General features: G+C 36.1%; 1 protein-coding gene across 1 annotated transcript; it reads right to left on the bottom strand.

Annotated features, from left to right (window-relative positions):
* Nucleotides 1–1,204: 1,204 nt before the first annotated feature.
* On the bottom strand, nt 1,205–3,630 carry LOC143468982 (uncharacterized). Its single transcript, XM_076966486.1, has one exon. It carries the CDS (start codon nt 3,583–3,585, stop codon nt 2,569–2,571), a length of 1,017 nt encoding a protein of 338 aa, XP_076822601.1. The 5' UTR covers nt 3,586–3,630; the 3' UTR covers nt 1,205–2,568.
* Between the last annotated feature and the right edge of the window lie 9,676 nt (nt 3,631–13,306).

Below are 13,306 nucleotides of genomic sequence, written 5' to 3'. Positions count from 1 at the left end.
CAACACTCCTGTCATTGACTCTTCTGTGATTGGAATTCCTGGAACCAACGGACGCTTATTTGTTGTAACATTTATCCACTGAGATGCGGGTGACGTCACTTCTTGAAGTGGTTGGAACTCTGTGATGGGTTGCTGACTGTCTGTTAGTTCTATTTTGCCACTCTGGCCATAACCACTCATTTTCGTATAGTAACGCGTAGCTCTGTTTGCTTGCTAGGACTGTGTTTATAATATTTCAAAAGTCATATTTTTCCGAAAGATGGTAAAGATGTTGTCGAAGGAAAAAAGCACGTCACGGTGGTAAAAAAAGTTTCGCCAAGGCAAGCTATCACTTCACTCTCTGTCTCCCTCTATTTCTCTCTCTATTTCTCTCTATTCTTGCTGGCAACACTGAAGAAACTCTTTTTAAGTTAATGTGAGTCGGCGAACGAGCCAGAATCAGAAATAGTTATAAATCGTACTTCCTTGCAAGTTTCATTCAACTTATTCGATTGTTGCTAACGACCAAAATATATTGTTAATTTTTTCAGTAGTTGGAATGGGTTGTATATAAGTAGGCGATTACAAATCTGGCCGTGTGGTTTAAGCTATAGACAAATAAGAAAAGCGACTTGTGTATACCTATGCAAAGAGTGTATTGCTGAGCTTTATAATGAGACAAAGCATAAGCGCTACACACACCACATACACAATGACAAATCTGTTCACTTCGACCCAAACTGGTCCAAATTAAAGATTATAAGTCAATGTAAATGTTTCTTAAAAACTATAAAGTATTCCACATTTATCCCAGTAGGTAACGAAGTGTGTGGATAAAGAGACAAGTGGTTGGTGTTAGGGGAAAACACAAAAGATCAACTAAATGCTCTAGGATTAAATTGAGGTTTATACTGTAGAGTCAATTTTAAAATAAGTTTTTTTTGTGTGCAATAAATTTCAGTTTAAAGTAAAGCTCAAACTAAACGAATAAAAGTTCTTTTGAAAGTGCAACATTTTTTGTATAATTATACCTTGCCGTAATCACTAAAACCTGGTCATGGTCATGGTCGTTGCTTGTACAGTAATAGAATATATTTCAAACTTCTTGGTTGCAATTCTTTGTCTAATAGATTGGAAATTAGAAAAATTGTTCACTAAACTAAGTGCTTGGTCTTCTTTAACAACTAACAAGTTCTGCAATGTCGTGTAGACTGTAAAGGACTTGGGATGTTTTGTTTATCTTTCAACAAATACTTAATAATTTTGAATACTGAAAACGCTGGAAATTTTTATACACTGAAGTGCATTAAATAGGCGATGAAAATGTTTTGTATAACATAAAATTGTCCGAGTAACAACAAAAAATAGCGTATATGAATAACACTTTGATTTGTTTGCAATTAATGGATAAAAACATCAATTACCACTATAACTTACAATTTCTCAAACACCTATTGTTACGAGTTGATGAATTTATTAAATACTTTTAAATTCCATGTAATTATAGGTTTCTAACACGCGCCTTATACACGTCATTAGATAGCTGGCCAATTTGCTTCTAATGTGGTAACCTTTTTATTGTCCGAAGTTTTACACAAATGCTTACAATGTTTTGCTAATAAAACGATATAACAATCGCACAAAGTAACCACTGTCCAGTGTCAATGGTTGAACTAAAATAGGTCACAACTAAAAACGACGAAGCGAAAGTAAAATTATCACAAGCAAACATATGGTCGGTTTCTGCAGTTCCCCAATGTTATGTAATCTCTCTTATGTAAAAGTATTACAAAGTTTGAATTTCATGCAGCTAATATCCTTGACCAATGGCAAAATGAAGGTATGTTTGTCGTTTCTTAGACAAGATCAAATGATGGTCTGCCGTAGGGCATTGCACTTTTTGCAGCGTATTTCACTTAACAAAGCAATTGATGATCCGTAAACCATACAGGTTGTTGTTGGTGGTATTTTGTCGGTAACTTAGCAAGAGCTGTTTTTAAAAAAAAATTGAATTTCTATTTTTGTAATTTGTCAAGATTCTTGCAGTATTTAATACTTTAATACTTTACTTTAGGTATTTCAATACTTTGCTTTACTAACACTTTAGGTATTTAGGTATTCAAGCGACCACATGTTCCTTTCTCTTTAAATGTTAATGTAATCACACCGGTATAAGAACAAAACAATTCTAATTGCACATGTAAGAAAGACACTCTCCGCAGCTAAAAACGATGCTACTGGAAGTACGTCCAGTCGTACATGCTAAGTCTTCATCACGCCACGATAGAACTAAACAGAGGAATATTCAGGGCTGAAAATAAATTTTTGAAATATATCTAAAAAAAAATTCACAAAAATGAAAGCAATGGGTGGAAAATAATAACATAGAGGTTAATGTAACGTCACTAATTTTTGATGTAAGTGTATATGATGTCGATTTATATGTCCGAGATCATTATTTTAATCAAAGGGAGCTTTAGAATTACAGCATTATCTCCGTTCATTTTGTAGTTTCTCCGAGTTGACAATACCTCCTCTTACGATTTTCACATCACTTGTTCTTCTACTGCATTCCTAACACACGTCGCTCTAGCTCCCGCTATTCGCAGAAGTTCTGGGAGATGGCGCAGACAAGATGGCGTCTCTCTTGGGCGTTATCATCGGGAAAAATCTTTTTCTCCAATCCGCAAACGAACAAACAACCATACAGGCGTTTATTGTCATATTATAGCAAGAACATAGTCCGGTGAAGAATCTAGAAGCTCCTGCAGGTTTTACATGTACCGTTATAAGGAAAAGAAGGTCGGATATGATGCAGATGGCGGTACAAGCGGCCAGGCGAAAAATCGTTTTCCTTTGTCTTGAAGAATGCCTCAACTTTGTTCTCGAAACGTGATCTATGATTGGGTAGAGAACGAGCATCAACAAAACCAGCTGAAAAAATGTCGATAAACCAACTCCCACATTTGCTAGGATATTGAACACCAGACGACCGTATGTACCAGTGGAAGGCCGACAACCCATAGGAGTGGAAACCATTTTACCGTGAACGATTCTAAACGCGTTCTGTATGACTGGGGACGCAACTATGCCAATCAGAGTGATCCAGCTGATTATTTTCACTTTCAAAGTGTTTAAACGTTCTTGGCCCTGAGCATTATAAAACCCTCTTTGTCGTATCCAAAGTATCAGGTAAGGCAAAAAGAGGTTGAATACGTAAACTGAAAAGTTCCAATTTCCAAAAATCTTACACATGCTTGTTGAACCACGGACCCTTAAAGCGAACTCAAAAGCACTGATTCGAATAAGCAGAGTAAAAACTGCCAGAGTACAAAGAGTGTCTGATAGCACCAATTTCTTTTGTCCAACTTTTACTTGATACCAAACCGTGACCAATACAAGGTAACTGGTAATCACCAGCAACACTCCTGCCATCGACTCTTCTGTGATTGGAATTTCTTGAGCAGCCGGACGCAAATGTTTGGTAGAATTTGTCAATTCAGATGAGCTGGAAGTCACTTCTGGAAGTGTTTGGAACTCTGTGGCTTGTTGCTGACTTCCTGTGATTTCCATCAAGTCAATCTGCCCATAACCACTCATTTTCATGCACTAAACTGCAACTTTCTTTACTTGATAGAACTACCTCATAAACGTTATAGGATAAATCTGCAAGAAATGCGTGAATTAAGTTTTTTTTCAAGGATACATGGATACAGCCACTTAGCAAAAATATTTGGATGCACGAATTGTTTTCTATACAAAAATGCTTCTTCACCTTGTCACCAGAACGAAATGAGAGACTAGTTGCTGTTAAATAAAATGGCCAAAGTCGAGCATCGTAAATAGACGAATGAACCGTCTACTTACGCTCTTACAGCTAATAGTACGTCAACGCTAATAACATGTCTATATCATGGAAATATCGGCTCCAGGAAACGTTTCTTTATAATGAAGTCTGTTGTCGTTTTCACATTATCACGCTTCGTATAATTATTATAATTACTAGATATTGACTAATAATGATTGTTGGTGTCTCACAGATTTTTGCAAAAGTAATCTATAATTGCAGCAGGAAATTAAATCACTGTATAAACAAAATGTTGAAAAGAAAGCGCATTTTTAAAAGTTTGCTGGCGGTTTAAGATTAAGACTCTCAATTAGATTTAGTTCTCTAGTATTGGGAAAGGTTTATAGTTTGTACGGGTTGATATTACAGAATAATTTTTAAATTTTCATCCAAAATTATGCTTTTGACTTTAGTCTTCCCAAAACAGTATACGGTAGGATTCAACGCCTCCACCTATCAAAAGAGTCAGAAAATATGCTTTTTTAAAACTGTGTGTTTAGTGATTTTTGTATAAGACTAATGGAATATCCACTGAAGAAGAAATAGATTTCCAGGCCAACAGGAGCATGCAATACGTTCATAGAATGACGATGTGGACTTCGAAAGAGATCGTGAAATGTTTGCTGAAGTGAGTCCTTGAGCTGACACAGCTCCTTGCAAATTGAAAACTAAAGACAAAATCGGCGGTGGTTTATGGTTCTAAGTGTTCGATCGGTGTCTTATCAGTTATTTTCGCTAATTTGACCCCAACAAAGAATGCTATCTGTTTCATTCGAACTCGTAACATTAAAACGCATTGGGTGACTTATTTGGGACTTTGTACCTCACAACAATGAGAATTTCTAATATGAATTTTTTGTTTGTTGGACTACTACTCCTACTTTTGCCAGTCTTTCATAAGACACTCCTGCATATTTACAAGTTGCTTTTCACGGATCATCAGTCACATTTACAATGAAACCCATAACTATGGCATTCTACGCAATCTTGTTCTAGATGCAGGTACATATAGGCCTATTGATATTTAAGAAAAGAAGTTCATTATTCATAAGGTTGCGTTCCTAAGACTCGCAAATTAAACTAATGTCTTAATTCATAAGTTCGGTCTATAGGAGATATATTGAATTAACTTTTTTGATCCATTTTTGGTGCAAATAAGTTTAAAACGTTCCCACAATTTAACTGCCAGAGGAAAAGCATTTGTACTTTCAAACGCCAACCGACGATGTTATTTAAGTGGACATTTGTCGTAAATTGGAAAATTATGTACTAAATAGCTTCGTCCTGCGGATTAAATAATCTTGAATTTGTAGACTTTTCCATGAAATAAAGCGACCTTTGGAGTTTAATCGCACACTGATAACGGCTATTAACGGCCACTTCATAATCTGCAATTATTTTAATGGCAAATTTCAAATTTACGTAACACTTTTGTCCATAGTGGTGCAGCCGATTCGGACGCCGGCACGACAATTAGTAACTTCGCTAACTTTGGCGTAAGAAACACAGGGCACATGCAATTGGAAAGCTCCCACGTATACAAAGAGACAGAGCTGTGTAGAGTGCATTATGGGCCCGTACCAGAAAGTAAATTTCAGCTCCTGCAAAATTTATGTAAAGTCGTAAATTCCACAGTGAATACATGATTCATAAAGGGCCGGTTGCCACCATTTTAAACTAAGTTAAAATCAGGCAAAAAGTCGAAAGGTCACAGGCTACATATCTTTGGCTCGACTTCTTTGGCTATATGTTTCATAGCTTTCGCTTTACTGTAAATGTTTCAAAAAGTTTATTTTAAGAACGTTTTTATAACATTTAACATTAATAATGTGGTGTATAAATAAAAATTCGATCAAATATAAGTTTTAGTTTTTAGTTTAATTTGTAGGCAATGTAGGCGATGATAATACCAAAATTTGTATTTTTTGCACAATACATGTCAAATTTATTGTTATTGCTATACATGCTTCCTTTATGAGGGCTTGACAATGAATGTGATTTGCAAATAAAAAGGCTCCATTAAAAGTCGAAGACTCGGGCCAATTGGCCCGCCTGACATCCCTCTACATTAGCCTGCGAAGAGCCATAAAGGTATCGAAAAGCAAGTGCCGCACGCAGCAAAACTTTTACAGAGAAAAACTTAAAATGTCTAGAAAATTCAAAGGCACTTTTAGTAATATCATTCAATGTATCTACAAGGCTTATTGATCCTAGGCTTAGAATCTAAGCAACATTATTGCGAAATACAGAATGGGAATTTCATGATATTTTGGCTAATTTATTGGTTGACAACAATCTCTAACATTCTGTTGCGTCGCCAAACGTATCGCCAGTCAGACAATAAGCTATTTATTCCGGTACGTTGTTTATAAACAATTAGACCAGAACTTAGAGCAAAATGCGTGGGTCATCGGCATGATGAACAACACGAAGCGATGAAGACAGTGTTGCCAACAAAATCTGGAAAGCAAAAAATCCCAAAACTTTTCTGAAAGATGTGGGACTTAGGGTGCAAATCCTCACCCACATTTATTGCTAGTGGCCAAGAACCGAAACTGTTGTAAGTGGAACCATGATTAATACTTGAACTACTGGTACATATAATTAACCTCAACCACAACCTGACTTTTACTAATGTAACGACTACCCTGGGCCGATAATTCTAGACTAAATACTCTTTTATGAGATGGAATTTGCGTGTAGAACTGTATATATATATCATAGATACACGCCTTATGCACGTTTTTTGTTTGTTACAATTTAAAATACATATTACATACACCTAATGAAAACACGATATACAATAAAGAATCCCAGAAACAGTTTTGACACAAACACACACAGTGACACTTAACTATATGATATCTACAACCGCTACAAGTGGAAGGAAACGATAAGCTATAAGCGATGTAAGTTATGCAGTTATAAGCGCGAGCTTATAAAACGCAACGCGATGGGAGTGAAAATGTTCGACAAGAAAAATGCAGCATTTCAGAACATGTGCAGCGAGAAAAACAATGTGTTGGTTATGGGAGATACATGGAGTTAAAGCTGACGCGTAGATAAATAATTAAATAATTAATCAGTATAAAGTTAAGAAGCGGGCATTTCCAATTACGATTTCTTATCAGCACAGGTGCTGGAAACAACCTGGGAACGTTATAAACGGAGTGTTCACACGAAGTTATTCAGAATAGGTTTCCAAATATCAAACGACAGTAGGAATTTTACCAAAAAACAAGTTTATAAACTTCAATCAATAACTGGAAACAGTTTTCCAAGAAATTATGCAATGATACTAAAAATGCCACCAAGGCCGCTACACTACAATATCGTGTGCATGCTTGTGTTATCTCACTGCTAGAACTTGGGCACCATTGATTTGTTGGTGGCAACATTCTTCAAATCTGATAATTGGATTTTCAGATGAAATAGATATTTTGATATTTTCAACGAGTCCAGCAAAACAACATGAAGCATTAATTATGTATTACCGTGTACTCATATTTAACGTATTGTTTGCTAATGAGCAGCAAGAACGTTCACGAAACCAACGACAAGTGACAAAGTAATAAAATGCGCATCAAAATTCCAATTACAACGTCATTTGTACAAATACCCAAGTGCACAGAAAATGTTTCAATAATTTAGAATCTTGATGTGATAAATATTTGTATATGGAATAAATTATTTTATTCTCTATCTAAGACAGCTATATATAGTTAAAATGCAGCCGCATTTCTCTTCAATCTTGTTTACACAGCTATAGGTATTGCATAACCCCATGACCAATTGATAGCATATTTGGACGATATATTGACCTAGTTCTTGGTATTTGTCGACGTTTTGAAAGATGATGAAAGCGAGATAGCGTCCTCTTTGGACGTTATCATCGGGAAAAATCTTCTTCTCCAATCCACAAACGAACAAAGGACTGTACAGAGGTTGATTGTGACATCACAGCAGGCGCATAATCCTGTGAAGATTCCAGTATCTTGCGGAAGTTGTACGTGCCTCATGATGAGGAAAAGAAGGTCGGATGTGATGCAGATGGCGGTGCAAGCGGCCAGGCGAAAAATCATATTCTTCATTCTTGAAGAATGCCTCAAGTTTGTTCTCGAAACGTGATCTATGATTGGGTAGAGAACGAGCATCAACAAAACCAACTGAAAAAATGTCGATAAACCGAAACCCACGTTAGCCAAGGTCAAAAAAACGGCAAGAAAAGATTTTCTTGCTGGTAGACAACCTTTTGAAGTGAAAGTCATTTCACCGTGAACAATTCTAAACGCATTCTGTACGACTGGGGACGCAACTATGCCAGTCAAAGCGATCCAGCTTAAAATTTTTACCTTCAAAGTGTTTAAACGTTCTTGGCCCTGAGCATTATAAAACCCTCTTTGTCGTATCCAAAGTATCAGGTAAGGCAAAAAGAGGTTGATTGCGTAAACTGAAAAGTTCCAATTTCCAAAAATCTTACACATCCTTGTTGAAGTACCAAATCTTAAAGCGAACTCAAAAGAACTGATTCGAATAAGCAGAGTAAAAACCGTCAGAGTACAAAACGTATTCAGCAACATCAATTTCCTTTGTCCAAATTTTACTTGGTACCAAACCGTAACCAATACAAGGTAACTGGTAATCACCAGCAACACTCCTGTCATTGACTCTTCTGTGATTGGAATTCCTGGAACCAACGGACGCTTATTTGTTGTAACATTTATCCACTGAGATGCGGGTGACGTCACTTCTTGAAGTGGTTGGAACTCTGTGATGGGTTGCTGACTGTCTGTTAGTTCTATTTTGCCACTCTGGCCATAACCACTCATTTTCGTATAGTAACGCGTAGCTCTGTTTGCTTGCTAGGACTGTGTTTATAATATTTCAAAAGTCATATTTTTCCGAAAGATGGTAAAGATGTTGTCGAAGGAAAAAAGCACGTCACGGTGGTAAAAAAAGTTTCGCCAAGGCAAGCTATCACTTCACTCTCTGTCTCCCTCTATTTCTCTCTCTCTATTTCTCTCTCTATTTCTCTCTATTCTTGCTGGTAACACTGAAGAAACTCTTTTTAAGTTAATGTGAGTCGGCGAACGAGCCAGAATCAGAAATAGTTATAAATCGTACTTCCTTGCAAGTTTCATTCAACTTATTCGATTGTTGCTAACGACCGAAATATATTGTTAATTTTTTCAGTAGTTGGAATGGGTTGTATATAAGTAGGCGATTACAAATCTGGCCGTGTGGTTTAAGCTATAGATAAATAAGAAAAGCGACTTGTGTATACCTATGCAAAGAGTGTATTGCTGAGCTTTATAATGAGACAAAGCATAAGCGCTACACACAGCACATACACAATGACAAATATGTTCACTTCGACCCAAACTGGTCCAAATTAAAGATTATAAGTCAATGTAAATGTTTCTTAAAAACTATAAAGTATTCCACAATTATCCCAGTAGGTAACGAAGTGTGTGGATAAAGAGACAAGTGGTTGGTGTTAGGGGAAAACACAAAAGATCAACTAAATGCTCTAGGATTAAATTGAGGTTTATACTGTAGAGTCAATTTTAAAATAAGTTTTTTTTGTGTGCAATAAATTTCAGTTTAAAGTAAAGCTCAAACTAAACGAATAAAAGTTCTTTTGAAAGTGCAACATTTTTTGTATAATTATACCTTGCCGTAATCACTAAAACCTGGTCATGGTCATGGTCGTTGCTTGTACAGTAATAGAATATATTTCAAACTTTTTGGTTGCAATTCTTTGTCTAATAGATTGGAAATTAGAAAAATTGTTCACTAAACTAAGTGCTTGGTCTTCTTTAACAACTAACAAGTTCTGCAATGTCGTGTAGACTGTAAAGGACTTGGGATGTTTTGTTTATCTTTCAACAAATACTTAATAATTTTGAATACTGAAAACGCTGGAAATTTTTATACACTGAAGTGCATTAAATAGGCGATGAAAATGTTTTGTATAACATAAAATTGTCCGAGTAACAACAAAAAATAGCGTATATGAATAACACTTTGATTTGTTTGCAATTAATGGATAAAAACATCAATTACCACTATAACTTACAATTTCTCAAACACCTATTGTTACGAGTTGATGAATTTATTAAATACTTTTAAATTCCATGTAATTATAGGTTTCTAACACGCGCCTTATACACGTCATTAGATAGCTGGCCAATTTGCTTCTAATGTGGTAACCTTTTTATTGTCCGAAGTTTTACACAAATGCTTACAATGTTTTGCTAATAAAACGATATAACAATCGCACAAAATAACCACTGTCCAGTGTCAATGATTGAACTAAAATAGGTCACAACTAAAAACGACGAAGCGAAAGTAAAATTATCACAAGCAAACATATGGTCCGTTTCTGCAGTTCCCCAATGTTATGTAATCTCTCTTATGTAAAAGTATTACAAAGTTTGAATTTCATGCAGCTAATATCCTTGACCAATGGCAAAATGAAGGTATGTTTGTCGTTTCTTAGACAAGATCAAATGATGGTCTGCCGTAGGGCATTGCACTTTTTGCAGCGTATTTCACTTAACAAAGCAATTGATGATCCGTAAACCATACAGGTTGTTGTTGGTGGTATTTTGTCGGTAACTTAGCAAGAGCTGTTTTTAAAAAAAAATTGAATTTCTATTTTTGTAATTTGTCAAGATTCTTGCAGTATTTAACACTTTAATACTTTACTTTAGGTATTTCAATACTTTGCTTTACTAACACTTTAGGTATTTAGGTATTCAAGCGACCACATGTTCCTTTCTCTTTAAATGTTAATGTAATCACACCGGTATAAGAACAAAACAATTCTAATTGCACATGTAAGAAAGACACTCTCCGCAGCTAAAAACGATGCTACTGGAAGTACGTCCAGTCGTACATGCTAAGTCTTCATCACGCCACGATAGAGCTAAACAGAGGAATATTCAGGGCTGAAAATAAATTTTTGAAATATATCTAAAAAAAAACTTCACAAAAATGAAAGCAATGGGTGGAAAATAATAACATAGAGGTTGATGTAACGTCACTAATTTTTGATGTAAGTGTATATGATGTCGATTTATATGTCCGAGATCATTATTTTAATCAAAGGGAGCTTTAGAATTACAGCATTATCTCCGTTCATTTTGTAGTTTCTCCGAGTTGACAATACCTCCTCTTACGATTTTCACATCACTTGTTCTTCTACTGCATTCCTAACACACTTCGCTCTAGCTCCCGCTATTCGCAGAAGTTCTGGGAGATGGCGCAGACAAGATGGCGTCTTTCTTGGGCGTTATCATCGGGAAAAATCTTTTTCTCCAATCCGCAAACGAACAAACAACCATACAGGCGTTTATTGTCATATTATAGCAAGAACATAGTCCGGTGAAGAATCTAGAAGCTCCTGCAGGTTTTACATGTACCGTTATAAGGAAAAGAAGGTCGGATATGATGCAGATGGCGGTACAAGCGGCCAGGCGAAAAATCGTTTTCCTTTGTCTTGAAGAATGTCTCAAGTTTGTTCTCGAAACGTGATCTATGATTGGGTAGAGAACGAGCATCAACAAAACCAGCTGGAAAAATGTCGATAAACCAACTCCAACATTTGCTAGGATATTGAACACCAGACGACCGTATCTACCAGTGGAAGGCCGACAACCCATAGGAGTGGAAACCATTTTACCGTGAACGATTCTAAACGCGTTCTGCACGACTGGGGACGCAACTATGCCAATCAGAGTGATCCAACTTATTACCTTCACCTTCAAAGTGTTTAAACGTTCTTGGCCCTGAGCATTATAAAACCCTCTTTGTCGTATCCAAAGTATCAGGTAAGGCAAAAAGAGGTTGATTACGTAAACTGAAAAGTTCCAATTTCCAAAAATCTTACACATGTTGGTTGAACCACGGACCCTTAAAGCAAACTCAAAAGCACTGATTCGAATAAGCAAAGTAAAAACTGCCAGAGTACAAAGAGTGTCTGATAGCACCAATTTCTTTTGTCCAACTTTTACTTGATACCAAACCGTGACCAATACAAGGTAACTGGTAATCACCAGCAACACTCCTGCCATCGACTCTTCTGTGATTGGAATTTCTTGAGCAGCCGGACGCAAATGTTTGGTAGAATTTGTCCATTCAGATGAGCTGGAAGTCACTTCTGGAAGTGTTTGGAACTGTGTGGCTTGTTGCTGACTTCCTGTGATTTCCATCAAGTCAATCTGCCCATAACCACTCATTTTCATGCACTAAACTGCAACTTTCTTTACTTGATAGAACTACCTCATAAACGTTATAGGATAAATCTGCAAGAAATGCGTGAATTAAGTTTTTTTTCAAGGATACATGGATACAGCCACTTAGCAAAAATATTTGGATGCACGAATTGTTTTTTATACAAAAGCGCTTCTTCACCTTGTCACCAGAACGAAATGAGAGACTAGTTGCTGTTAAATAAAATGGCCAAAGTCGAGCATCGTAAATAGACGAATGAACCGTCTACTTACGCTCTTACAGCTAATAGTACGTCAACGCTAATAACATGTCTATATCATGGAAATATCGGCTCCAGGAAACGTTTCTTTATAATGAAGTCTGTTGTCGTTTTCACATTATCACGCTTCGTATAATTATTATAATTGCTAGATACTGACTAATAATGATTGTTGGTGTCTCACAGATTTTTGCAAAAGTAATCTATAATTGCAGCAGGAAATTAAATCACTGTATAACAAAAATGTTGAAAAGAAAGCGCATTTTTAAAACTTTGCTGGCGGTTTAAGATTAAGACGTTAAATCAAATTTAGTTGTCCAGTATAGGGAAAGGTTTATAGTTTGTATGGGTTGATATTACAGAATAAATTTTTAATTTTTATGCAAAATTATACTTTTAACTTTAGTCTTATCAAAATAGTATACGGTAGGATGCAACACCTCCACCTATGGAGTAAAAGTGTGTATTTAGTGATTTTTATATAAGACTAATGGAATATCCACTGAAGAAGAAATAGATTTCCATGCTAACAGGAGCATGCAATACATTCATAGAATGACGATGTTGACTCCGAAAGAGATCGTGAAAACTTTGCTGAAGTAAGTCCTTGAGCTGGTTCAGCACCTTGCAAAAAAAAACTAAAGTTTGTACCAAAATATTATGAACAACTACGACAAAGCAAAAGACAAAATCGGAGGTGGTTTATGGTTCTAAGTGTTCGATCGTTGTCTTATCAGTTATTTTCGCTAATTTGACCCCAACAAAGAATGCTACCTGTTTCAATCGAACTCGTAACATTAAAACGAATTGGGTGAATTATTTGGGACATTGTACCGCACACCAGCAAGAATTTCTAGTATGAATTTTTTGTTTGTTGGACTACTACTTCTACTTTTGCCAGTCTTTAATAAGACACTCCTGCATATTTACAAGTTGCTTTTCATGAACCAACAGTCACATTTACAATGAAACCCATAACTATG

This window comes from Clavelina lepadiformis, chromosome 8 (assembly GCF_947623445.1).
Source record: "Clavelina lepadiformis chromosome 8, kaClaLepa1.1, whole genome shotgun sequence".
Lineage (NCBI taxonomy): Eukaryota > Metazoa > Chordata > Ascidiacea > Aplousobranchia > Clavelinidae > Clavelina > Clavelina lepadiformis.
Note: the sequence above shows the minus strand (reverse complement) of the source record. Positions and strands in the feature narration are given on the sequence as shown.

Excerpts from the sequence above, each read along its gene's own strand:
- LOC143468982 (XM_076966486.1), bottom strand. The coding sequence starts at position 3,585 with ATGAAAATGAGTGGTTATGGGCAGATTGACTTGATGGAAATCACAGGA.